At 35.1% G+C, this 27,543-nt stretch overlaps 1 protein-coding gene across 6 annotated transcripts in view; it reads left to right on the forward strand.

Moving 5' to 3' along the window:
* The window catches only part of HYCC1 (hyccin PI4KA lipid kinase complex subunit 1), a 134,932-nt gene that overhangs the window by 53,818 nt on the left and 53,571 nt on the right, over window positions 1–27,543 (forward strand). For all 6 annotated transcript variants that reach the window (XR_009260407.1, XM_058724843.1, XM_058724840.1 and 3 more), the window contains 6 exons: window positions 4,192–4,293; window positions 11,460–11,639; window positions 12,760–12,840; window positions 13,390–13,505; window positions 13,925–14,020; window positions 27,189–27,305. Coding sequence is in view for 5 of the 6 variants with exons in the window: in XM_058724843.1 (XP_058580826.1) it covers window positions 4,192–4,293; window positions 11,460–11,639; window positions 12,760–12,840; window positions 13,390–13,505; window positions 13,925–14,020; window positions 27,189–27,305 (692 nt within the window). In the remaining variant the exon portion in view is untranslated. The remainder of the gene's footprint in view (window positions 1–4,191; window positions 4,294–11,459; window positions 11,640–12,759; window positions 12,841–13,389; window positions 13,506–13,924; window positions 14,021–27,188; window positions 27,306–27,543) is intronic.

Genomic DNA, 27,543 nt, shown 5'->3' on the forward strand with positions numbered 1-27,543 from the left:
TTCCAGTCAATTTAACTCAGTAAATGTTTTAAATTATTGTTAAGTCTGTATTATAGCTAGTTAAGAAGACATTTTCTGTTTCTTGGTTAATTTGGTAAGCATTCCTGAAAATTATTTTGAATGTTATTCTGAATTGTGTTCATGTATGTTGAATTCAGCTCTGTTTATGTTTAATGAAGAGATTAAGGTTATCAGGCAAAATCAGCAGCATATTAAAGGTAATAAAAGGTAGAAAAGTACTTGAGAACATATCTCTTAAAAGTATTTTGTCTTTTGAAATGATTTGTAATGTTAATTACATATTTTGGTTAAAATAAGAAAGGAAGTTTGGATGTGCACACACATATATATATATATATATAGAGAGAGAGAGAGAGAGGGAGAGGGAGAGGCAAAGAGAGAGGGAGAGAACGAGAGGGAAAAGGAGGGGGGTATTGAGGAAGAGAAGGGGTTGGAGGAGAAAGCCTTTGCTTGGTTGTTGAATTTAACAACAATGGTACTATTAAAGCTAAGATCATCAGATTAATAAAGTAGTACAAAGCGCATTGAGCTGAGAAGTCAGAAACCGTTTGATCTAATCATAAGTATTCTGCTATGTGGTTTTATGATGTTGGAAAAATCACATAACTTTTTTGGGTTTCAATATCCTCATCAGAAAAAGTGAGTGGGTGGTCTGTGAAGATGATTTTAGTTTTACATTGTTCCATGGTCACAGTTTGAACTCCCAACCTAACTTTATTCACTATGCTCTCAAATGCACAAAGACAACACAATTTATTGTGTGAAAAAAAAAAATTTTTTTGCCTTTGGAAAAACTTTTCAGTATATACTCTAGCTATAGGCCCTCATTAGTATTCTCTTTATATACCAACAAAGTGATTCGATTTGAGACTTCATTATTTTAATATTTTCTGAATCATTCAGTTTTTATCTTTTCAAAGATTGATTTGTAAAGTATTAACTTTCAGATTGTATTGTGTTTTCCTTAATGCTATGTGTAGATTTATCTAGCAGAATTCTAGACTGCTAATTTTTCAATTTTCTGGTAGTCACTGAATCTCAAAATCTAGTCTTATGTGTAATGTTGTTGAACAGAGTTGTTTTATTTATTGGCTCTCCATCCATCTGTCTATCTTCATTAATTCTCTTCTACCCAACCCATATCACCTCCTTACGTTTTTAAAAAGCCATCTGCCAAATGATACTTTAGTATGAAGCATCTGTCTTCTTCAACTTTTGCCAAGACTAATTTCCCGTTACTTTTTTTTTTTTTTTTTTTTTTGTCTTCTGACAAAAATTCTGCCTTCTGAAAAGTGAGAAAACTTAGCTGGTATTTACGAAGGCCGGTACCTTTGAACTAGTACAGTGCAAGAAAATTCAAAGGTTTGCTATAGTAGTACTTAAGTCCACTAGGCATGGTTAGATCTTAAGTTTTTCAAAACACTGTTTATAAACACAGAAATTATATTTTCTCCCCTTCTATAGACAAAAGTAGCTTTTCCCACATTCACAAAATGAAATAACGACAGACTTGTGCACTAAGTTTTAGAAGACACTTCCTCTCATTTAGCAGCACAGTGTCCTGGGTCCAGGATATTTTCTGGAATTTGTCTCTTCAGAGAAGAGCTATCCTTTTGTCTTTGGCTGTTTCACAGACAATGTTTTATTTCATGAAGGTTAATTGGTACATAAATTGAAAATTATAATGAACATTTTTAATGAATGTTCCAGTTTTAGCCTAAATAGTATATGTAACTTTATAATAATCTTTCTATTTACTAATCATTTTTAAAAAAATTTTTTTTTAATGTTTATTTATTTTTGACACAGAGAGAGACAGAGCATGAACGGGGGAGGGTCAGAGAGAGGGAGACACAGAATTGAAATAGGCTCCAGGCTCTGAGCTGTCAGCACAGAGCCCGACGTGGGGCTTGAACTCACAGACCGCGAGATCATGACCTGAGCCGAAGTCGGCCGCTTAACCGACTAAGCCACCCAGGCGCCCCTCATTTTTAAAATTTATATTTCAATTCACTCCATTTTAGATTTTATAGTTAGACATACACATCTATATAATAGTGTATTTTATATATATAGTTCAGGTTCATTTCCATTCAGGGGGTTAGAAATCTGTTATTTATAGGGATGCCTGGGTGGCTCATTCGTTTAAGCATCTGACTTCTGCTCAGGTCAGGATCTCATGGTTAATGGGTTCAGCCCCACACTTGGCTCTGTGCTGACAGTTCAGAGCCTGGAGCCTACTTTGGATTCTGTGTCTTCCTCTTTCTCTGCCCTTCCCCGCTCACACTCTGTCTCTCTCAAAAATGAATAAACATATTTAAAAAACTTTAAAAAAAAGAAATCTGTTGTTTATTTGACCATTATTCCTTTTATATAAATTCCCCTAGTGTAAGGTTACTCTTGATCAAATAACGGAAATGGAATGTTGCCTGGAGATCTTTTGTTACTTGCTTTTGAAATATTGAAGAATGCCCTAATCTCCTCTTTATGTAAGCAATTGCAGTGAAACTTTCTTTTTTTACTCTGGAGAATGGTGGAAGGTTTCCAGACAGTTCATATTTACTTACTGTTCTGGTAAACAAAACTATCTTATTGAATTAAAAAAAGAATCTATTCATTTATATATATCTTAAGATGTAACGTGACCTATTTTTAAAGAATCTACTGAAGTGTAAATAGTGGCAGTGTTTATTCTCATTTTGTTCATCTATACTAAATCCCTTCAGCGGAGGTTTGAGTATGAGGCCTTGTGCTGAGTGCTGTGGATGGAGAGATAATAAGATAGTTTTTGCCCTTAAGGAACTCATGGTAAAGTAAAAATGAATCATATATCCTTAGTACAAACATTTATGCTGTTTAATTTTCAGTGTCTGTTTATGCACATGTACATGTATATGCACTAATCATAACTTTTAAATTATTAAATACTAGGAGATGGGACAAATAAGAAATAGTATATACTGTGGAATGACTATTAGCAATATCCTGAGACACTGTATCTACTGCAAGATTAACATTTGTTGACTGATTAATTGAGGTAATTTGCATGAGAAAAAATAATGACTTGGAGACAGATATTAAGGAAGAGGTATACTCTAGAAGGATAGGTTTTTGTCATTTGTTATAATGAAGTGTTTTGTTTTTGTTTTGTTTTGTTTTTTTCAGATTTCCCTAGTACTTTTACCCCAAACCGTCTGATACTGGAGTTTGATCTCTTCCCATTCCTCTCTGGTCATGGTGTCTTTTCTGAATGGGTGGTACTGGCAAGCTATAATTAGTTGTCCATATTTTATTTTATTTTTATTTTATTTTTTTTAATGTTTTTATTTATTTTTGAGACAGAGAGAGACAGAGCGTGAGCAGGGGAGGGGCAGAGAGAGAGGGAGACACAGAATCCCAAGCAGGCTCCGGGATCTGAGCTGTCAGCACAGAGCCCGACGTGGGGCTCGAACCCACGGATTGCGAGATCATGACCTGAGCCGAAGTCGGACGCTTAACTGACTGAGCCACCCAGGCGCCCCTAGTTATCCATATTTTAAATAGCATTAGGAAAATTAGTTTGCTGGTAGTATGGCTATCTTTTTCACAAGTTCTGAGAAGTCTAAAATTTGCCCCCAACTCTGTTAATTGAACAGCCTTATCTAAGTTAACAGTCACCATATATAACTCAGGAGTTACTTTGGTAGATAATCTGTGGCTTTAAGGTTTGAAACATTAGATCCATATACAACGTGTTTATTAAGAGGTAGGATCAATACCACTAATGAGATTTTGAATTTGTATGATACTACAAAAAATATATCTCTAGCTTTACATGTTTTGAAATCTCATTTCTAACCCCAAACTGTTCAATCAAAGATGAAGTGTTAATGTTAATTTTTATCCTTGTTGATGACAAGAAAATTAAATATGTTTTTTGTTGAAATATATTTCACATAACATAAAATTCATTGTTTTAGGCTGAAAATATAGTGGTTTTTAGTATAGTCACAATGTTATGCAACTAACACCAGCATCTAATTCCACCACCCCAAAAGGAAATTCCATACCTGTCAGTCACTCCAAATCTCCCCCACCCCCCAACCTCTGGTAACAAGTAATGTACTTTCTATTTATGGATTTGCCTATTATGGATATTTCATAAAAATAAATTTTTTTAAATTTGTTTAGACACTACCAGAAACATCTTTATCAAATTATGCCACAAATTTGAAAGACAAGAGTTCTTTAGTTTCATCTCTGTATAAAGTTATCCAGGAGCCACAAAGTGAGGTAAGTACTCTTATAGTTTATTGTGCTTGTAGTATTCAATTGATTGATTTTTAATTTTTTATTGTGAAATATCACATATATATAAAAGAATTAGAAAAAGTATATGTTTAAAGAACTTTAATATATATTATGGATTGTTTATCTGATTACATTTGGGAAGTGGTATAGAGGGGATGAGAGTAGAATACTGTATTTTCAAAAAAATGGTTGAATAATAAAAAAAAAAAAGAACTATAATAAAATGAACTTCACTGTACCATCCCCTAGGCCAAGAAGTAGATTATTACTATATTCTAAAAGCCATCTCTGAACATATTCCTCCTCTTCTTTCTTTCTTTCTTTCTTTCTTTCTTTCTTTCTTTCTTTCTTTCTTTCTTTCTATCTATCTATCTATCTATCTATCTATCTATCTATCTTGCTAGAGGTAGCCTAGAAAGTCAGCGTCATTATATGTCTTTGTTCATTCAGCAAATATTTGTATGCTCACTATAAACCAGCTTTAATGCTAGGCAATAGAAAATCAAAGAGTAGTAACACATGGTCTTTATCTTGAAAGAGGAAAAGAAGTGAAAATAAGTAAATACATGCTTTCAAGGGAATGTTTAGATGCATATGCATAAGTTTTCCAGATATGTAATGTGAAAGGACATTCTAATCTGTTGGAATAGTATATGGAGGGCTGAGAAAATGCAAAACACTCAAGGAATGGCAAGCAGTTTTGTCTGGCTGATGTTTCTCTGTGCTTCCTTCTTTTCTCTTGCCCCCACACCCCGCCCCCATTTCCTTCTCTTTTTTTAGAAAGAAAATTTAGTTTGAAGGTGATAAAATGATTTATACTTCAGATTCTGGTGCTTGTAAATCCCACTATTCATAATAGAATAGAAAAGGATTGGAAGTAGTGTGGACAATAAAAGGCATGGCATTTGGAAAATAGCAAATAGGCTGATGCAATAGTAAACAAGAGAATAAGACTGGTACTGAACTGAAGCTGGAAAGATTGGTTTAGGTCGTAACCATGGTGAGCCTTAAACTCCATCATAAGCAATTTAGACTTTTGTACTGAAGGTATGACTTGATCAGATTATTGTTTCAGGAAGGTGGCTATGTGGAGGATAGATAGGAGAATGGAAAAATTGAAAGCAAGACTAGGGTACTAGGATAATAGCCTAGGAGGAAGCTATTAAGAATGGAAAGAGGTGGAATAGAGGGGAGGGATACGAGGAATGTAATTCTTTTTGTACACAAGTTTGGTAGATGACATGGCAGCTCTGACACCACTAGTCTTATTACTTGATGGTAAAATAACTTATACCCTGGAGTCCAGTCCTGTGTGGATCTATGTGCCTTTTGGATTAACCTTCCAAAACTAGAGCCTGTTGTTATTTGAGTAGTTAACCTCTTCAGGAAGGAGGTCTGGAAAACCCAGCTTCTACCGATTATGCTATAAAGTGCATCACGACTGTTACGTGCAAAAGACAAGACTAGGGGTGAAATTGACAAACCCCAAACTTGACCTGGAAAACTGAATAGAATAATCACATTTTGCTTGTTCTTTCCTTTTCGCCAAAGCTCTTTAATTTGTATAACATGTATAGGTAGCTTGTTTTCTTGAAGGGTTTTAGTTTTCAAAGTATTTTGGTGGATGCTATTTTAAGGTTTTCCATGTGTAAGAATTATTTCACCAAACAGAGTAAGTATAGGTATAGCTTTATTATTTTTTTAATAAGTGAAATCTTGTTTCTAATTTACTGCTTTATATTTTGAAATTACCCTGTGATGAAGGTTGATTTAACCAGGCTATGTTGGATATAGTTTGTTAGGTAAATTTCTAATAGACTAGTTTGGTTCATAGCATTTCTTTTATTCAAAGTAAATACAACTCTTATGGTTCAGAGCAGTATTTCTCAAAGTATTTGTGGTGAAGGACCAGTTTTTTAAAAAATTTCAGTCTGTTGCAGACTAATAAGTGTACCTAGTGCACATGATTAACATGAAACTCGCATCATATGTGAGGTACCACATAAATTTGATAACCCCTAACTGATCTATACTATATCCTGTTAAGTAAGTTTGCTGATCACCAACTTGGATGGTGAAGCAATATCAAGTTGCTATAAAAGTCTCTTAATGTTTCTTCTCAATTTCTGTATTTACATTGTTTCCTCTCAATTACTGATAACATTTGTGGCTGGTCTTCAGTCCATGGGCCACGCTTTTAGAATCACTAATTTAGGAGATTTTGCATTTAAGTTTGTTTTATGTTTTTAGCCAGATTTATGTGGTGAAGATAGTGTGTATTCTGTATTCTTAAAACCCAACTCAATCTTAAAAAAATATACTTAGAAGGGCTTCTAAAATATAACAGTGTAATCTATTTGAACATCATAACCCTCCTTTTTCTCTTTAGAATATTTTGTATCCTAATTTTGAAATATTCCCAAAATGTTGATAACATTCATTGTCTTTTGGCATTTTTGAAATTTGGAACATTGGTTTGGGTGTTATTTGAAGTTTAGCAAATTTGGTATTTGGATTTTAGTAATAGTACTTTTTCATTATTTAGTTTAATTCATTAAGTATTTTTTGAACCCATAAATGTTCCAGAAATCACTTAGAAATATAGCAGTGAACAAAATGGACTAAATTCTTTTTTTTAAGTTTATTTATTTTGAGAGAGAGAGAAAGAGAAAGAGAGAAAGAGAGAGAGAGAGAGAGAGAGAGAGAGAGAGAAAACACATGCACAAGTGGGGGAGGGGCAGAGAGAGAGGGAGAGAGAGAATCCCAAACAGACCTTGCACTGTCAGCTCAGAGTCCAACGCAGGGCAGGGCCCATTCCCCTGCAATGTGAGATCATGACCTGAGCTGAGATCAAGAGTCTTACGCTTAACCAACTAAGCCACCCAGGTGCCCCAAAATAGACTAAGTTCTTGACCTTCTGCATCAGAACTTTTAGGTGAGATAGACGTTATGCAAATACCTAAATGTATAATACAGTGTCAATTAGTGATAAAATTATGAAGATAAAGTGGAGTAGGTAAAGTATGTGTTGAGACTCAGGAGCTCTTGGTTGAATCAGGTCTGAATGAATTAGGGGGAGAACATAACAATTAGGGGCAAGAATTTTCCAGGAGAGGGAATAGTAAATGCAAAGACCCTGAGATAGGAATATGTGTTATATTCAAGAAATTGTAGAAGCAGTTTATAGGTACAATGCAGTTTGCTTGACTGGGGTATGTATCTATCTAATCTATCTATTTCTTTAAAGTGGGCTTGAGCTCAGCAACACTGAGATCAAGACCTGAGCTGAGATGAAGAGTCAGACACTTAACCGACTGAGCCACCCAGGAGCCCCTTGACTGATCCTTTTAATTGCTGTAACTTTAAGAAAGGCATAGGGGTACCTCGATGGCTCAGTCGGTTAAGCGCCCGACTTCAACTCAGGTCATGATCTCACGGTCCGTGAGTTCGAGCCCCGTGTTGGGCTCTGGGCTGAGGGCTCAGAGCCTGGAGCCTGCTTCTGATTCTGTGTCTCCCTCTCTCTCTTCCTCTCTCCTGTTCATGCTCTGTCTCTCTCTGTCTCAAAAATAAATAAATGTTAAAAAAAAAAAAAAAAAGAAAGGCATATGATTAGAGGCTAACAGAGCTCAAGTCTGTTATGAAGCCAGCTATTTTTTGAAAGAGTCACATAAAGTCTGGTGTTCTAGGCATAGGGAGCCCAGAGTATGGAGAGATCAGTTCAGTGGCTATTGGCACCTGAATAGTGGTGTCCTTCCAACTTCTATATTTTTTCCTACCTATGTGCCTCATTAATAGTTCAATGTAAAAAATGTGCAAGATTTTCTTGTAAATATACCCAAACTTAACTCTTTCCTAACTTCTATCCCTGCTTTAGTCATTCAAAGGCTTTTTTTTTTTAGTATTTATTTATTTATTTATTTTTTAATTTTTTTTTTTCAACGTTTATTTATTTATTTTTGGGACAGAGAGAGACAGAGCATGAACGGGGGAGGGACAGAGAGAGAGGGAGACACAGAATCGGAAACAGGCTCCAGGCTCTGAGCCATCAGCCCAGAGCCCGACACGGGGCTCGAACTCACGGACAGCGAGATCGTGACCTGGCTGAAGTCGGCCGCTTAACCGACTGCGCCACCCAGGCGCCCCTTTTTTTAGTATTTAAAATAAATGTTTACTTATTTTGAGAGAGAGGGAGGGGGAGCACAGGCATGAGCGGAGGAGGGGCAGAGAGAGAGGGGGAGAGAGAGGGAGAGAGAGAGAGAGAGGGAGAGAGGGAGGGAGAGAGAGAGAGAGTCCCAAGCAGACTGTGCTGTCAGCTCAGAACCCAATGTGGGGCTCAGTCCCACGAACTGTGAGATCATGACCTGAGCTGAAATCAAGAGTCAGATGCTTAACCTACTGAGCCACCCAGAGGCATTTTTATGTCACATTTCTATTACCATTAGAAATGTCTCTTAGGAGGGACTCCTGGGTGGTTCAGTCAGTTAAGCATATGACTCTTGATCTCAGCTCAGGTCTTGATCTCAGGGTCATGAGTTCAAGCCCCGTGTTATGGCTCCACACTGGGTGTGGAACCTACAAAAAAAAAAAAAAGAAAAGAAAAGAAAAGAAAGAAAGAAAGAAAGAAAGAAAGAAAGAAAGAAAGAAAGAAAGAAAGAAAGAAAGAAAGAAAATCTCTCTTAGGATACAGACTTCTTATCTAAAAATAGATTTTTGTAAAAATTTCATTTGTAACTTGTTTTAGAATTCAGAATATATTTTAGAATGGTAACAAGGTTATGATTAGATTCTCATTAGATCCATAAAAAGCCCATTTAACACCTGAAAATATAATTGAGGTACAGTTCTTTGTTAATAGTACTGTAAAATCCACCCACCAAATAGAACAATATGTCCATGAGAAAATACATACAAAAATTCGAACCAAACACTAGTAACATAGCATGTTCTAATGCTCCATTACTTGTCTCAAATATATTCAAGTTAGATAAGCCAAATGCTACCTATATTTCATACATTATGTATCTTTCTATTCTTTTCTGATATTTTTCGGGTATGTTTGTAAAGGAGTCAAAAAGTGTTGGCTGCAGTTCTGAGCTTTGTGAGCTGCATAATTTTGGTCATATTAGATAGCCTCTTTGTCTCAATTTCCATGTAGAAAGTATGGATAATGATATTCTACCTTACAATGTTGTGGGAATTGAATAGGTTCAAGTGCTTTGAAAGTGCTTTGCAAGTTATAAAACATTGCACAGATAATTGGTATTTCTCTCTCTCTTGGTTTGATATACATAATTTCATTTAATCTCATTGCAGTATCATAATTTCTCCACCCCATTGAATCTGTCTTCATTTGGTTATGCTTTCATAAAGCAAAAGCCCTTTTAATTTTGGATTTTAAATTGGTTATAAGGTCTTTGGAGGGTGTTCTGATTAAAATTTATTTATGTGTTCATGCAGATTATTGAATAAATTTTTAACATAAGATTTTATAATTTTGCAGATACTTGTTAGATTATATCAATTGATTTAACCAAAACACTCCTAGGTATTTAGAGATGATGGATATTCTACAATAATACAAGATTATTGACACTGGCCCACAAAGAAATTTTAAAAACTCCCCCCTGAAAGCTAAACATCTCCCTACCAGTTTTTCTTTTTGCCTGCTACCCCAACCCAATTATTCCAAATTTCTACCTTGAAAACTTCTCTAGCTATGTATGAGTAGGGTTACTTTGCCTCTAACCTTCCAGTTTCCTGTTACCCTTGTCATACCACAGTGGACACCTGTTGCCCTCTAACAACCATTTTGAGAGTGAAAAAAAATACTCCTTAACTGTCAGAAGTTAGATAATTTTTCAGTAGGAAAGACTAGTTTGACTTAATGTTCATTAAAGTGTAAATTTTGCTATACCTTGTTATAAATAATACTGACTTTAATTATACCTAGTATACATTACATATTTAGCATATTTGAAATCATAACATCTACTGTAAATTAGTTTCTGTTTATTATAATTACTGGAAGTAGAAAATCAGTTTAGTAAATTGACTTAAATCTATTGCCTAAGTTAGCAAAATGAATGAACTATAGTCCATTGAAAATATAATAGCTTGATGCTTTGAAAAATCAGTATCCTGTGACATATTTATGACTTGTGTGTGATCATTGTATATGCTTTCAGGTAATACTTACATATGAGTCACTTATGTTAACTTTCTGATTAAAAAAATGTCTATGATATAGATACAGTCAGCTCTATTAACTGGGTAATGCTGGCATGTGGTGGGAGAGGAATAGGTTATAAATAACTTTAAATCATGTTTCAAACAAAATGGCAGCAATGTTTAGATTATCTAGGGGCAATTAACCATGGTTACAATAGGGATCTAGATTTAGGGGTGTAGTAATTATTCAGCTACTCCACACACATAGCTGTCGTATGCTGCCTAATTATAAGCTCAGGAGGGTGATGTGATGATAACTACCTAGGATTCCCATTTCAATTTCTCCATCCCAGTAGCCAATCATGTATATATTGGCATGTGTTATCAGGAAGTAGGATATTAAGGATATTAAAGAAGAAACTTCTTATAGCCTAGCTATTTAAAAAAAAATTTTTTTCTTTACATTTATTTATTTTTGAGAAACAGAGTGAGACAGAGCGTGAACAGGGGAGGGGCAAAGAGAGAGAGAGGGAGACACAGAATCTGAAGCAGCTCCAGGCTCTGAGCAAGCGGTCAGCACAGAGCCTGATGTGGGGCTCGAACCCACGAACTGTGAGATCATGACCTGAGCCAAAGTCGGACACTCAACCGACTGAGCCACCCAGGAGCCCTAGCCTAGCTATTTTAATAAGTTAAAAAGATATGGTTTAAATACCAATACTACTTTAGAGTTATAGGATATTTAAAAGTTTATTAAGTGCTTTCAAATACGTTTATTTTGAACTGTTTGACCTTCCACTAGAAGTAAACTTTCAAAGGTTTGCTAAATAGCTTAACAGTGAATAGTTTTGCTTCCAAAAAAATGAAAACATTTATATATTTCAGTAATTACCAACCAGGAAAAACCATTTATATTTCATATGTCAGTGTCTATTCAAATGCAGTGGAACCCTTGAATTAACACTCCGTCTTTTTTCCAGTTGCTAGAACCCGTCTGTCACCAGCTCTTTGAATTCTATCGCAGTGGAGAAGAGCAGTTGCTTCGATTTACACTGCAATTTCTTCCAGAATTGATTTGGTGCTACCTTGCAGTCTCAGCCAGCAGAAATGTGCATAGCAGTGGATGTATCGAAGCTCTTCTTCTAGGGGTTTACAATTTGGTTTGTATTTAATGTAGTTAACAAGTGTTTGCCAAAAGCAGATCTATAACTTTTATAGCAAACGTGAATACATAATAGCAACTACTTTTCATTTTAGTGAAGCTAGTATTTGTTTTTCATACATCAAATGACTCCTATCTCATTCTCCTAAAAATAACTTTATTGAGGTTGAAGGCTATACAGGCATACATATAAATATGTAAATATATTTTTTGGAATTGATTGAAGACTGAAAATCAGACCATTTCAGTTCTTTTATAGAGGTATCTCAAAATATCAGTGTTGAATTTTTTTTTTAATTTTTTTTAACGTTTATTTATTTTTGAGACAGAGAGAGAGAGACAGAGCATGAATGGGGGGGGGGGGGCAGAGAGAGAGGGAGACACAGAATCGGAAGCAGGCTCCAGGCTCTGGGCCATCAGCCCCGAGCCCGACGCAGGGCTGGAACTCACGGACTGAGAGATCGTGACCTGAGCTGAAGTCGGACACTTAACCGACTGAGCCACCCAGGCGCCCTGAATTTTTTTAAACTTAAAATCTATTGTCTATAAATTGTCTGTTAGTGACCTTCACAAAAAGCTTGGAAAAAAAGATCTAGTCTAATATGTGCCACTAATAATTTCATAAAATCTGGACTATCGCCAGAGTTCAAACCATTGATTTAACATATAGTTTGCATTACTCTTTGTTTATTAATCAATATGATATTCTACATATTTAAGATTTGTACTTTCTTAAAAAGAAATTTAAGGGCCTTTTCTTGACATATTTCATAACTATGTTAATGGATTTAGAAAATGTGACTTTTTACATGAGAAAAATCAGTGATTATTAAGATACTACATATCTCTATCTCAGCTTTCCTTAAAACTGTGTTCCTTATATCTTTCTTGTACCTTGTATCTTTCTTTACTTATATCTTACTTGTATCTTAAAAAGGAAGGTTAACTCCTGTTGTTTATAAATAATTGATCATTGATTGTCTTAGTTTATGATTTTAGTCAACTTTAAAATTCCTTTCCTCTCAGATCTTTTTTTTTTTTTAGACTAACAGCTTAAAGTTAGCTCTTAAACTTATGTGTAAAAAATAAATATTTTAAGTTTTTTTTCACTTTTATAGGAAATAGTTGACAAACAGGGACATAGCAAAGTATTGAGTTTTACGATTCCGTCTTTATCCAAACCATCTGTATATCATGAAGTAAGTAATATTTTATCAAAGTAAATTTTTTAGTTCTAAGATTTGAAGGTGTTATAAATTAGGGTCTGGTTATTGAGGCAAAAAAAAAAAAGATTGATTTATTAGTACCTTAAAAAGTGTAAAACACCGCACAAAGTATTTACTATACCCAAAGTAAAATGAGAACTCAGTATCATAAAGCTTTAAAATCTGATTACAAGAAAGCTATCAAAAATAATCATTTTGAAGTATTTTCTCTTCTGATCAATAAAACTAGTCTAATATTTTTGTGTGTGGCAGTTGTATATTTCTGGGGTAGAATTTTTTAATTAAGTTTTAATTTTAATTCACCAGTGGTGAGGTAGACTTTTTGAAAGTAAATTATTTTATTTCCGTTTGTGGTTTGTATTTTAATTATTTGTGAAATATTTGAGCAGAAAATTTAGTATGCAGTTGGAATATTTTTAAGACATATGTTCGTGGCCATCATTCTTAGTGGCGCATATATTCTTAATATCACATTTTCAACAGAATGGCTTTTTTTTCTTTATTCAAATGTCTCTTCTTTAGCCTTCCAGCATTGGGTCCATGGCTCTGACTGAGAGTGCGCTATCCCAGCATGGTTTGTCGAAAGTTGTGTACAGTGGACCTCACCCCCAAAGGGAGATGCTGACAGCACAGAATAGGTATACTGTGGAGACATAACCTGCTATTCTAATCTACCACACTGGTTTTTAAAAAATTATTTCAGTAGATTTATAGGTAATCTTTAATGAGTTGTATGTAACAGGTTTGTTGTTGTTGTTGTTGTTGTTGTTGTTGTTTTAAATATTGGGTCATTTTATACAAGGGGCAAACATGCTTTCCTAACTTGTTATTTTGTACTTGGATTCGGATGTCATCTGGAACACTAAAATTTTGAGATCATTTTCAGATGACTGTTACTTGGGAAGTCTTTTTTCTTTTTAGTTTTGTATTGTTACTGGTATAATTATATTGTATAAGTCTGTTCTGTAATATAGTATTTTTCCCCAATGCCTGCTAAATTATGATTGACTTCTTGGAATTCTAAAGATTTATAAATATTCTTTTGGTTTATCTTTAGGTTTGAAGTATTGACATTCCTTTTGTTATGCTACAATGCTGCCTTAACCTATATGCCCAGTGTTTCTCTTCAATCATTGTGTCAGATTTGTTCAAGGTAAATAAAAATTCAAATGTTTTTAATATTCAAATATATGAATCTAGGATTGCTAGTTTGTTACATATCTAACTTATTTTTGTTTTGTTTAATCATTTGTTTAAAACATTCGAGAGGTTAATATGAAGCTTAGCCTAGTCAACACTAGAAAGCTCCCTATAAATGAAGTTCCAAAAAACATAACGAAGAGGGTAAAGCTGAATAACATTTCAATGGAATATTTAATCAGGTATTATTCTATATAATTAAAAGGATGCAACTGTTATGACCTTTAGATTTTTGACAGGTGGCTGGTTTCTGTTTTCTTTGTTACTTTGTTTTTATTAATTTTATTGTGCTCTGATTTGGTATCAAGAAATAAGTAAGAGATACTAGTTTTTAAACTCTCCTTGTTAAAAAAAAAAAAAAATAGTTGAGCCAAGAGGTTGCTTAAATAAATTATGACAGTCCTTAGGTAGACTATACAAGCATTTAAAAATCCCTATTTAAAGGTATTTAATGACAGTATATAGGGTATCATTCCAGCATTGACTGAATATGACCAGAATATTAATAATACTTATATCTAATTGGTAGAATTATGGTTTGTTTTCATCTTTTCTGTATGATTTTTTTTGTCATTCTTTAAATTTTCTGTGATGAACATATTACCTTTTTAAAAAAGAAAACAAAAGAGAAAACAGAGAAAATGCCTTTGGAAATTCAAGTAATAAGGGAAAATATGGACTTAAGAAACTTGTAGAATAATTTAGATTTGGGGAACTTATTTAGAAGATATAACTTTGGGGGGGCACCTGGGTGGCTCAGTCCGTTAAGTGTCCGGCTTTGGCTCAGGTCATGATCTCACAGTTTGTGAGTTTGAGCCCCGCATCAGGCTCTGTGCTGACAGCCCGGAGCCTGGAGCCTGTTTCAGATTCTGTGTCTCCTTCTCTCTCTGCCCCTCCCCTACTTGTGCTCTGTTTCTCTCTGTCTATCAAAAATAAATAAATGTATAAAAAAATTTTTTTTAAATAAAAAAAAGAAGACATAACTTTGGAAAGTTGGTAAGAGGGAGGGTATATAGAACAATACTTAAAAATCAAAACAAAACAAAACAAAAAAACCCAAAAAAGCATAAATTGATACTGAATAGGATAGGAAATAGGGATAGGACCAGAATAGGATAGGACCAGAGGGAGAAAGGAAGTAACAAGGCATGGAACTTATTAGAGAAGATAGAGAAGTGGAGAATCTTTCAGGTAATTCCTGGATTGGAATTTGGTTATGTTTCCCAGACCTTAGAAGATGGCACCAATGTGCCGTCCCTCCCATTTACTGAGGCTTTCTAATGTTTCTTATTTTAAATCCTTTAAAGAGAGAGGTATATAGAGTTTTGAATTTCACAGATCTGTAAAATTTCAAAAAGTTAGAGTCGGTGGGATATCTGTATAGCATTGCCAACTTTTTATTTTGCCAAGTCATTATCTTATGAATTTCTACCATTCTAATAATGTTTTGTTAACATTATTTAACAAAAAGGAGACGATTTGAACATCAAAAGAAGTGGGGAGAGTGGAAGTGAGGGACAACAATTTGTAAATTAAACATAGGATGTTTAGCTTTTCTTTTTTCTCATTTCACTATGATCCAGTGAAAACTTTGTAATGGACTAAAATGAATGTGAGGACCAGCCCTTCAGAAACATTTATTTAAGGGGTAACTTGATGTAGTAACTTTTACCTGTAGAACTTAAAACACACTATAAAGCCCAAGTATACTCTAAAGCAGTGTCTTAGATGGTAGGACCCAGGAATAATGTTCTAATACATTTGAAGCTCTAATATTCAAATACAGACAGATAATACAACCTCCTAAATAAGAATGACTATTGATGTTTTCTTGAAACCACTGATGGAAATGTCAGGAAAGAACATATATCACTGGTTTCTGTCCTGTGTGACTCCTATGGACTGCCCTATAATACAATTACTTTCACATTTTTGATAGAAAATTGCTAAGATACCAATTTTAACTAACCAGGGAACTGCGTAATCCTTCAAAAGCACAAGTAATATCTGGTTTTAAAAACAAGGAGAAATACAGATTAAAAACTAGCTGTAGGATTTTGGCCAAGATTTTAGTAGAGACACATTAGATTAATTCTATGCCACCAAAGAAAAATTGAAAAAAGGAAATCTTTGTACGAATGTTCACCAGCTGGAAGAGAATGAGGGAGGAAGGAGATCTAAGTAATTCAAAAGACTTAAGCTATTTAAGTAATGCTAACTCTTAAGCCACAGAAGATATATAAGAGGAACTCATCAAATTTGTCATACATGTCTTTTTTAGTTTGCTTTTGTTTTTTTAGATTCCCTATTCCTGTGTTCTCAATGGTTTAAAATCTAGTTATTAATTTCTCTTAACTCCTGACTTCCTGAATCGTTTATCAAATATTCTGATTAAGATATTTTGTACATTTTTAAGACTAATAGAAAAGAATTAGAAAACACTTGTATCCGATCAAGCAAAGCCTAGTCCATGTCTATGGAAAGAAAATTGATTACAGCACTGTGATGGCAAGTAAGTTATAAGTGGTTATGATAGTGAAAGAACAGGAGCTTCCTGATGATATTGGTCCTAGTATCACACTATGGCTAATCCAGCCCTTTTGGCCACGTGGCAGTTGTTTTAGATTGCTACTCAGTTTGTTTGTTGATGATAACTATGCCAAAATGATTGCGTTATCTAGGAGGAAGGATACAACCAGAAAAATTTCATAGAACATTTGAGCTAGATTCAGTGACAAATGTATCCCATTCTTTCCTTAACCTTCTGATTGTAATGAATTATGGAATTAAAACAACCTTGGTTGCTTCCCACCCTCCACCCATACATACATATCCCTTCTAGGGCCACCACTGGTTGAGTGTCCAACTCTTGATTTTGGCTCAGGTAATGATCCTAGGGTCGTGGGATCAAGCCCTTGTTGGATTCCAAGCTCAGTGTGGCGCCTGCTTGAGTTTCTCTCTCTCTCTCTCTCTCTCTCTCTCTCTCTCTCTCTCTGTCTCCTTTAGCCCCTCTCTCTCACTCGTGCTTTCTCTCTAAAAAAAAAAACAACAACACAGTAATAATAATTAAAAAAAAAAGAAAATTTGCAAATCCATTCTACTCAGCAAAAATGTTTGGTTGCTATAAGCTTTGCTTTCCTGGTTCAGACTTAAGGCCAACTTGATAGCCTGTATTTTCCTCCTGTGCAGTATGTATGGACTACTTGAAGAAGAGACCTGAAAAGAGGCAAGAACTAGACTGAATGAGTTTTAGTCAAATTTTTATTTTCACTAATACTAAACATTATATATGGCCCTCCTAAAAGGACTATAACCACCAATACTGCAAATGAGTTTTGTTAGTATATACCCAAATCCTCTAAATTGTGGGAAATAAGTTTCTTTTTTTACTGTTGACATCTCTTACAATATAAGGCTGTTTAACAGATGGCTTATCTTGCTTTTGGTGTGGAATATAAATATTAAAGATGAAACTACTAAGCTAGTAAGTTAAATTATTTCTCATTGTCTAAGGGACTCTTAATTTTGTTCACATGGTGAATCACCTGGCTGACTGACTTGGATATGTACTGCTATGGATTCTTGATCAGTGTATTTGTTCTTGTGTATCTGTAGTAAAACCCTGCCCCTCTCCGCACTTCTACGTCAGCTTTCCTGACCACCTAAACAGATTTCTTCTTGTTTTTTGTGAGGGATACCCTTAGTGCAATTAAGCCATTCTGTGGATTAATTCTCCTGACTGATAAAATTATATGTGTATATCCTATATTACATACAACAAACCACTTAATATATGTTTTTACATATATCACTTAACATGTGTATGCCACTTTGTCATCATCCAATAAATGACAGCTATTATATATTGTACACTAATGCTGAACACACATGCTTACTGTAGATGCATAGCATCTTTTTTTTTCTTGCCTGTTTGCTATTACTGACATTTAGAGAGCATGTCTCATACTAAATCATGCCTTGTTGAAAGAACCTACAGTTGACTTTTCATTGCTTCTTATTTGTGAACCTTTTTTTTAACTTATCTAAATCTTCTCCATCCTTTACATCCCAATTAAAATACATCTCCTCCAACTTGAGAACAATTTTCGTATGTGCTGTTCTCTTGAGGAAAGTGATAGAAGATTTAGACTTTATTAAGCTCCTAATTTCAAAAAGCAGAAACATGAGAACAGAAAAGTGCTCATTACTGGATAGGCAGTTCTTATTTCCCTTTTTCTGTTTGCCTGGCCTTTTCATCTCCCCTCTCCTCACTTGAAAAGCAGAGCAGAAAAGGAACAGGATTTGAAATTAGTTTGTTTTATTTTATAGTCTATACTTTTACCCAGATGGATAGGAAGTAGAACTGGACCAAATTTAGTAGAACTGGACCAAATTTTAAATATTTCTCAAATTAAAAGTTAGAAAAACATTTTTTCCCTTTTTCTACCTAGATTTTACTTACTGGTCTGATGATCTGGCAGTAGCTAATCTATGTTCTTTTCTCCTTTAGGTTCTGGTGTATTCATGAATCAATACTCTCTGCAGTTAGCCTTATTGTAATTGTGCCTTCTAATTATTTTGTGGTAACTCAAAATATATTGACAACACTCTCAAGAGTTTACTTTTGGCTAGGAATGAGACAGCCCAACAGAGAATGAGAATCATGGCAAGAGTTTTCCTCACTTAAAAAATGATACTTAGAACTTCTCCCAGAGATGTATTTACAAAATATGCCTCCCCAAAGTATTTTTGTTTTAATGTGGTTTATGACTTGGGGAGATACCTATATGTGACCAAAGAGTAAATTTAATACAGAAATAGGAGTAATATCACCCAGCTGCTCTTTTGTAGGGCTGGGTGCCTATGTTTTGAATTTGAAAATTCAGAGAAACTTCAGGATACTTTTTTGATGAAGAGTCAGGCATTCATGTGGCATTGATCATTTTTATTTTGTTCTGCATTTTATTTAAATTCAATGAGGGATCTCTGAGAAAAGAATATCCTTAAATAGAGAGGTCTGAGACCTGAAAAGTAAGTCAGAGAATTCTTGATTATTAAAAGGAATGACGAAAAGAAGGTAAAGAGATGCTCTTTATCAGTTAATGATGCAGGTGGATAGGATTAGATGATTTTGGGTCTTGGCTCAAATGTCACTTTCTTGGAGAGGCCTTCCATGACCATTGTTCTTTTTTTTTTTTTTTAATTTAAATTTTTTTAATTTACATACACATTAATTAGCATATAGTGCAACAATGATTTCAGGAGTAGATTCCTTAATGCCCCTTACCCATTTAGCCCATCCCCCCTCCCACAACCCCTCCAGCAACCCTCTGTTTGTTCTCTATATTTAAGAGTCTCTTATGTTTTGTCCCCCTCCCTGTTTTTATATTATTTCTGCTTCCCTTGTCTTAGGTTCATCTGTTTTGTCTCTTAAAGTCCTAATATGAGTGAAGTCATATGATATTTGTCTTTCTCTGACTGACTAATTTCGCTTAGCATAATACCCTCCAGTTCCATCCACGTAGTTGCAAATGTCAAGATTTCATTCTTTTTGATTGCTGAATGATACTCCATCGTATATATATACCACATCTTCTTTATCCATTCATCCATCCATGGACATTTGGGCTCTTTCCGTACTTTGGTTATTGTTGATAGTGCTGCTATAAACACTGGGGTGCATGTGTCCCTTCAAAACAGCATCCCTGTGTTCCTTGGATCAATACCTAGTAGTGCAATTGCTGGGTTGTAGGGTAGTTCTATTTTTAGTTTTTTGAGGAACCTCAATACTGTTTTCCAGAGTGGCTGCACCAGCTTGTGTTCCCACCAGCAATGCAAAAGAGATCCTCTTTCTCCACATCCTTGCCAACATCTGTTGTTGTCTGAGTTGTTAATGTTAGCCATCCTGACTTGTGTGAGGTGGTATCTCATTGCAGTTTTGATTTGTATTTCCCTGATGATGAGTGATGTTGAGCATTTTTTTCATGTGCCAGTTGGCTATCTGGATGTCTTCTTTAGAGAAGTGTCTATTCATGTCTTTTGCCCATTTCTTCATAGAATTATTTGTTTTTTGGGTGTTGAGTTTAATACGTTCTTTATAGATTTTGGATACTAACCCTTTATCTGATGTGTCATTTGCAAATATCTTCTCCCATTCCATCAGTTGTCTTTTAGTTTTGCTGATTGTTTCCTTAGCTATGCAGAAGCTTTTTATTTTGATGAGGTCCCAATAGTTCATTTTTGCTTTTTTTTCCGTTGCCTCCGGATACGTGTTGAGTAAGAAGTTGCTGTGGCCAAGATCAGAGGTTTTTGCCTGCTTTCTCCTCGGATTTTGATGGCTTCCTGTCTTACATTTAGGACTTTCATCCATTTTGAGTTTATTTTTGTGTATGGTGTAAGAAAAGTGGTCCAGGTTCATTCTTCTGCATGTCGCCGTCCAGTTTTCCCAGCACCACTTGCTGAAGAGACTGTCTTTATTCCATTGGATATTCTTTCCTGCTTGGCCAAAAATGAGTTGGCCATACGTTTGTGGGCCCATTTTTGGGTTCTCTATTCTGTTCCATTAATCTGAGTGTCTGTTTTTGTGCCAGTATCATACTGTCTTGATGATTACAGCTTTGTAATATAACTTGAAGCCCGGGATTGTGATGCCTCCTGCTTTGGTTTTCTTTTTCAAGATCGCTTTGGCTATTCGGGGTCTTTTCTGGTTCCATACAAATTTTAGGATTATTTGTTCTAACTCTGTGAAGAATGCTGTGTTATTTTGATAGGGATTGCATTGAATATGTAGATTGCTTTGGGTAGTATCGACATTTTAACAATATTGTTCTTCCTATCCAGGAGCATGGAATCTTTTTCCATTTTTTAGTGTGCCTTTCTTTTTTTTTTTTTTTTTATTTATTTTTTAATATATGAAATTTACTGTCAAATTGGTTTCCATACAACACCCAGTGCTCATCCCAAAAGGTGCCCTCCTCAATACCCATCACCCACCCTGCCCTCCCTCCCACCCCCCATCAACCCTCAGTTTGTTCTCAGTTTTTAACAGTCTCTTATGCTTTGGCTTTCTCCCACTCTAACCTCTTTTTTTTTTTTTTTTTTCCCTTCCCCTCCCCCATGGGTTTCTGTTACGTTTCTCAGGATCCACATAAGAGTGAAACCATATGATATCTGTCTTTCTCTGTATGGCTTATTTTAGTGTGCCTTTCAATTTCTTTCATAAGCTTTCTATAGTTGTCAGTGTATAGATTTTTCACCTCTTTGGTTAGATTTATTCCTAGGTATTTTATGGGTTTTGGTGCAACTGTAAATGGGATCGATTCCTTGATTTCTCTTTCTGTTGCTTCATTGTTGGTGTATAGGAATGCAACCGATTTCTGTGCATTGATTTTATATCCTGCAACTTTGCTGAATTCATGAATCAGTTCTAGCAGTTTTTTGGTGGCATCTTTTGGGTTTTCCATATAGAGTATCATGTCATCTGCGAAGAGTGAAAATTTGACTTCTTCCTGGCCGATTTGGATGCCTTTTATTTCTTTGTGTTGTGTGACTGCAGAGGTTAAGACTTCCAATACTATGTTGAATAACAGTGGTGAGAGTGGACATCCCTATCTTGTTCCTGACCTTAGGGGGAAAGCTCTCAGTTTTCCCCCATTGAGGATGATATTAGCGTTGGGTCGTTCATATATGGCTTTTATGATCTTGAGGTATACTTCTTTTATCCCTACTTTCTTGAGGGTTTTTATCAAGAAAGGTTGCTGTATTTTGTCAAATGCTTTCTCTTCATCTGTTGAGAGGATCATATGGTTCTTGTCCTTTCTTTTATTGACGTGATGAATCACATTGATTGTTTTGTGGATATTGAACCAGCCCTGCATCCCAGGTATAAATCCCACTTGGTTGTGGTGAATAATTGTTTTAATGTATCGTTGGATCCGGTTGGCTAATATCTTGTTGAGGATTGTTGCATCCATGTTCATCAGGGAAATTATAGTTCTCCTTTTTAGTGGGGTCTCTGTCTGGTTTTGGAATCCATGACCATTGTTCTCAAATAGCACCTTCCTTACTGAGTTTATGTTCTTTTAGCACTTATAACACTGTAACCACCTTGTTTGTTCATTTGATACATAGTCTGTCAACTGCTGGAACTTCATGAGCTCAGGAACTTTATTTTGTTCACTGCTGTCAGAGTTTAGAGAAGTGCCTGGCATACAGTAGAACGTAATAACAATTTGTTGAATGAATGAAAAATAGATGACCTCTTCCACTTCCAATTTATGATCCATTAAGTATAACTATGATTAAGTAAAATAATTCATTTTTTAAAAAATCTTACATTGATAAATGCAAAATTCCTGCAGTTAATTCCTACAAATGGGTAAAGTTTTAGTAGTTATGAGAAACTAACTGCTGCGGTCTGAGTGTTTGTATCCCCACCAGAATTCACATGTTGAAATCTTAACACCTAAGATGATGGTATTAGGATGGTATTAGGAGGTGCTGTCATAGCCAAGAGATGCCAGAGTTCCCTCTTCCTTCTGCCATTGAGGATACAACGAAAAGTCTACAACCCTCAAGAGGGGGCTACCCAGTTTGTTGTACTGTGTTGTAGCAGCCTGAATGGACCAAGACTAATCCTTTGCATTTCTAAATAAAGGTTGTAGTTCATCCTTTAACATATGATTGTTTACTTCTGTATGGGTAGCTGATACAGAAAATCAGAGAACCTGGAATCCTATTTCCCTTGTGAATTTTACTTATGTGTTGGTGTTTGAGAGAATTGTCTCTCTAGTTCTTACCTCAAGTAAATTTAAAAGTTGATGGGGTGCCTGGGTGGCTCAGTCGGTTAAGCGTCAACTTCAGCTCAGGTCACGATCTCATGGCCCGTGAGTTCGAGCTCCACGTCGGGCTCTGGGCTGATGGCTCAGAGCCTGGAGCCTGCTTCCAATTCTGTGTCTCCTTCTCTCTCTGCCCCTCCCACGTTCATGCTCTGTCTCTCTCTGTCTCAAAAATAAATAAACGTTAAAAAAAAAAAGTTGTTTGACCATTCTAGATCTATGGCAAAGTTGTTTTTTAAAAAAATTGTGTATAAATAGCAATAACTTCTTTTTCTGTCTATATCTTCTATCCTGAATCCTATACTTCCTGATTCTAAACCTATATATCCAATCCTGTAGCCATCTCTATTAAGATGTCTTATAGGGGCAGCTGTGTGGCTTAGTTGGTCAAGTGTCTGACTTTGGCTCAGCTCATGATCTCATGGTTCATAAGTTCAAGACCCACATCAGGCTCTCTGCTGTCAGCACAGAGCCTGCTTCAGATCCTTTGTCCTCCCCTCCCTCTGCCCACCCTCCCCCCTACCAATAACTAAACATTTAAAAAAAGATGCCTTACCTTGTAAAAGTTAGAACTCTTTTTGCTGCAACTAACTGATAATCTATATAAAACTAGATTATGCTAAAGGGAAAATTTTTTGGCTCTTTGTTCCTGGGAAGATCAGGGATGGAACTGACCTCAAGATCCACTAGATCCAGAGGCTCAAATGTTAATCTGGATATTCTCTACCATCTCTCTCTCATCTCATCTTCTTCATCTGTTAGCTTTGTATTTTCTTTGTGTAAGGCTTCTAGGTTGTAAGAACAGTGACCACAAGCAGCTGAAAGCTTACATTGTCTACCTTTAATGAACTCAGAAGGAAGAACCTCTCTCCCAGTTTTACTGTGAAAAACAAGGCAGCGAAAAGGCTTTGATGTTGTAAGCCTGAAGCTTCACAAACCCCTCTGGGGTCACATTTGGTAGTTTTATTGGAAGAGTACTATATCAGTTTAAATATTGGTTTGGCTGTTGTAACAAAGATGAATAATGGTAACTTAAATAGGTATTTATTTTTCTTTCACATAAAAGTCCAAGCTGGTAGATGGTCTGGGGTAGATTGGTTATGTTTCTAAGGTGTTCAGACTCCTTCTTTCTTGAGATTCTGCCATTCCCTAGGATGTTACTCTTCTCTGTATGGTGATGGATCACTATTATTACATGTGCCTTGTATCCTGCAAGCATGGAGAAAAAGAGTGAAAGGCAACTACTTTTTAAGGGTACAACCTAGAAGTTGCACTACATTGGTTAGCAGATCATTGGCCAGAACTTGTCACATGGTCACACCTAGATGCTAGGAAGACTCGGAAATGTGATCTCTAGCAGGTGGCTATTGTTCTAGTTAAAATTGGTTGGGGAGAGTGGAGGAGAGCATACCTTATGTCATTAAAGGGAAGAAGTAAAAATAGATGTTAGGGTGTTGACCTCTTGTCACAGTTAATTTTGTTATTTTATTTATACCACAATCACATGGTTATACTTGATGATATAGAAGAAGACTAGTTCCTAAAAGTAAGAGGGTTAGAGGTGCTATTAATGGAAAACATTAGTGTCAGGGGGAGAGTTCATGGCAGACAAAAGTGACATCTATACCATATACCTACGAATCAACATATCTGATACTTAGCATCTTCCAAAACAGTATCTCTTATTTGTCCAAGTGTTTAATAACACTACCATCCAGCCAGCTATCCAAACTAAATGTGGGAAAATTACACACTCTTCTTGTTTCTTCAGTCTTACCCCATGATTATACCTCCTAAGTGGGACTCCAATCCCACCCTTTCACCTTCTCCCCACATTACTTCTTTACCTCAAGCCACCTTCATCTCACTCATGGGCTATTTTGACACTCTCCTCTCCAGAGGAACACTATTATCAAGACTAATCTGATCATGTCACTCTCTCGCTTCAAACAGCAAAACAAAAACCTTCAGTTGCTTTCAATTGCCTGCATGATAAAGCCTGGCAGGTTATAAGATACTCCATGATCTGACCCCTAGTTTGCATCTCTGTTACTTTTCTAGTGTCTTTCTATTCTCAATCTCATTGGTGTTGTGCTGTTTAATCCTTCTGTATTTTTGCCAATTGCTGTATTTTCACCAGGAAAATGCCACTTTTTCTTCAAGGCTCATTCTGGGAAGCCTTCTCTGACCCTCTGCTTCTTCCACTAGAGTTTACCACTCTCTCCTTTTGCCACCTTTATAACTTATTCATTGCAAATATTTGTTTACTACACAGTCTCCATGATGAGATGGTAAATCCCTGAGGGAACTACGTCTGTCATCTACATTCCTAGTGTCTGACACAATGTAAATCTTTAAAAATTATTTACTGAATGAAGAAATGCATTAATTGAAAAAACCCTATCTTTTGTGTATTGATTCTCTATTAGTTACTACTATCCCTATCATAAAGGTATATAAAGTGTAAGGAAAAAAATTTTTTCTGAGCTTGCTTCTTTAGATAGTAAGAGGAATTTCTATTCTAGTTTGGATATAAGTCTTTATGATATCAAACAAAATTTGAATTGGTTTTATTTCAAGTACAGTTAATTTTTTTCAGTTTTTATTTTAGTCATCTCAGGCTGCTTTAATAAAGTACCATATGCTAGGTGGCTTAAACAATAGATATTTATTTCTCACACTTCTGGCTAAGAAATCTAAGGACAGGGTACCAGCAGATTTGATTTGTGGTGAAGGCCCTCTTTCTGGCTTATAGGAAACCACCTTTTCACTGTATCTTTCCATGTCAGAGAGTGGATTCTGGCCCCCTTCCTCTTTTTAATAAGGGCACTAATCCCATCAAGGAGTGTTCCCATCCTCATGACCTCATCTAAACCTAGTTATTCGCAAGGGTCCCCAAATGCCATTATATTGGGGAATTGGGGCTTCAATATATGAACTTGGGAGAGAACATAAATATTCAGTCCATAAGTATCCCTGTTCCTTTTTTACTCTTGGTTCTAAAGAGTTCTAAGATCCTTCTCAGTATTAAATGAATTTTTATTTTTACTTTAAAGTTACTTTGAATTGAAAAAAAATAAAGTTACATTGAATTAATGATATTCTCAAGGGTATATTTTTGAAATGGTCTGTGATATACTTTAGCATGTTTAAATGAAGGCTCAGATTCACTGAGTGGAGGAAATATTAAGTCCTAGGTAGTAATTGCATGTGGGAGGGGGTAAATAATGACAATCTATTGACTAGTAGTATCATAAGTGAAGTTTTATTATATCAACCACAACATGTTATGAGAAAACAGCTATTTTCTAATTTTATTACAAATAGGAACTTACTTTTGTTTGTTTTAAAAGCAGTGCGTGTTGATCATAGAAAATTTAGAAAATACATATAAAGAAGAAAATAAATCTAGAATCTCAAGGCCCAGAGACAACTCTAACTTTGTGTATGATCTTTGGGCAGTAACACACACATCATTCACCTATTTGTTTATTCCAAACATGTGTTATGTACAGTTTTTACCCCTGCCATTTAAATAAGCTTTCAAAACGTCATGTTTAATTGTTTCATAGTATTCTCTGAATGATTTATATGATTTGTTCTCTGTGTTGGACCTTTAGGTGACTTCCTATTCACTATAGTAAATACACGTACTCCTTAAATATTCTTCATTATAATAAATACTTTAAATTTTAGCTTTGTTCATGGTAGTTTCTTTACAAAAATTAGTAAAATCTGTTGGTCTTTAGGATTCTACCTTTGATGTTATGTTTAAACTTATAAAGAATATGTAACTACTTGCTTCTGTTTTATTTCTCTTACGGTTTTTTAACATTAAAATTTTCAATCTACCTGAAATTTATTATAGTGTATTATATGGGACTTGAGTCTAATTTTAGAGTATTTTCTTGGAGCCTGCAGTTTGTGTCAAGAACTTTGTCAGGAATAGAAGATCATACCATAGATCTATTTATGATAAATAATACCAAATTTCATGTAGTAGGTTTTATGGTAACTAAAAATTATCAATTATTGGATTGATTGAAATTAGTGAAATAACTATGTAATAACGTACCTCTAGCTTTATATATTTTTTCCCCTCAGTTTCACTTACCTAAGAAAATGTTCTGGACAAATGTTCTGTTTGGATAGATTCTTTGTTTCATACCTATTAGGTTTGTTATGAGAGCATATCTAGTACATTGTTTCCTTATAAATGTTAAAAAAAATAAACTACCTAAATTTTTACCAATTTGACAAATATATTTATTTTGTTTTTTCTAGAATCTGTGTTTGTGGCTATCCCCGACAACATGTAAGAAAATACAAAGGAATAAGTAGCAGGATACCAGTTTCTTCAGGGTTCATGGTACAAATGTTAACAGGAATTTATTTTGCTTTGTAAGTTCATTTCATATACAAAGTAAATCTTTGATCTCTGGAAAATCATAGTCTGTTGTGTTATTGCTTTTGTTATTTTATAGTTATTATATTAGAATCTCATTGGATAAACAATCAGCATATTTTTGTGAAAGAATATGAATCAAGATCTTGATAATAGTTTTATTATTTAAAACATATCTCTTAATGTTCTGAAGAATTTGTAACCAACTAAAACACTTCATCTTTCTTTAACTCA

The sequence above is a fragment of the Neofelis nebulosa genome, chromosome 4 (assembly GCF_028018385.1).
Source record: "Neofelis nebulosa isolate mNeoNeb1 chromosome 4, mNeoNeb1.pri, whole genome shotgun sequence".
NCBI lineage: Eukaryota > Metazoa > Chordata > Mammalia > Carnivora > Felidae > Neofelis > Neofelis nebulosa.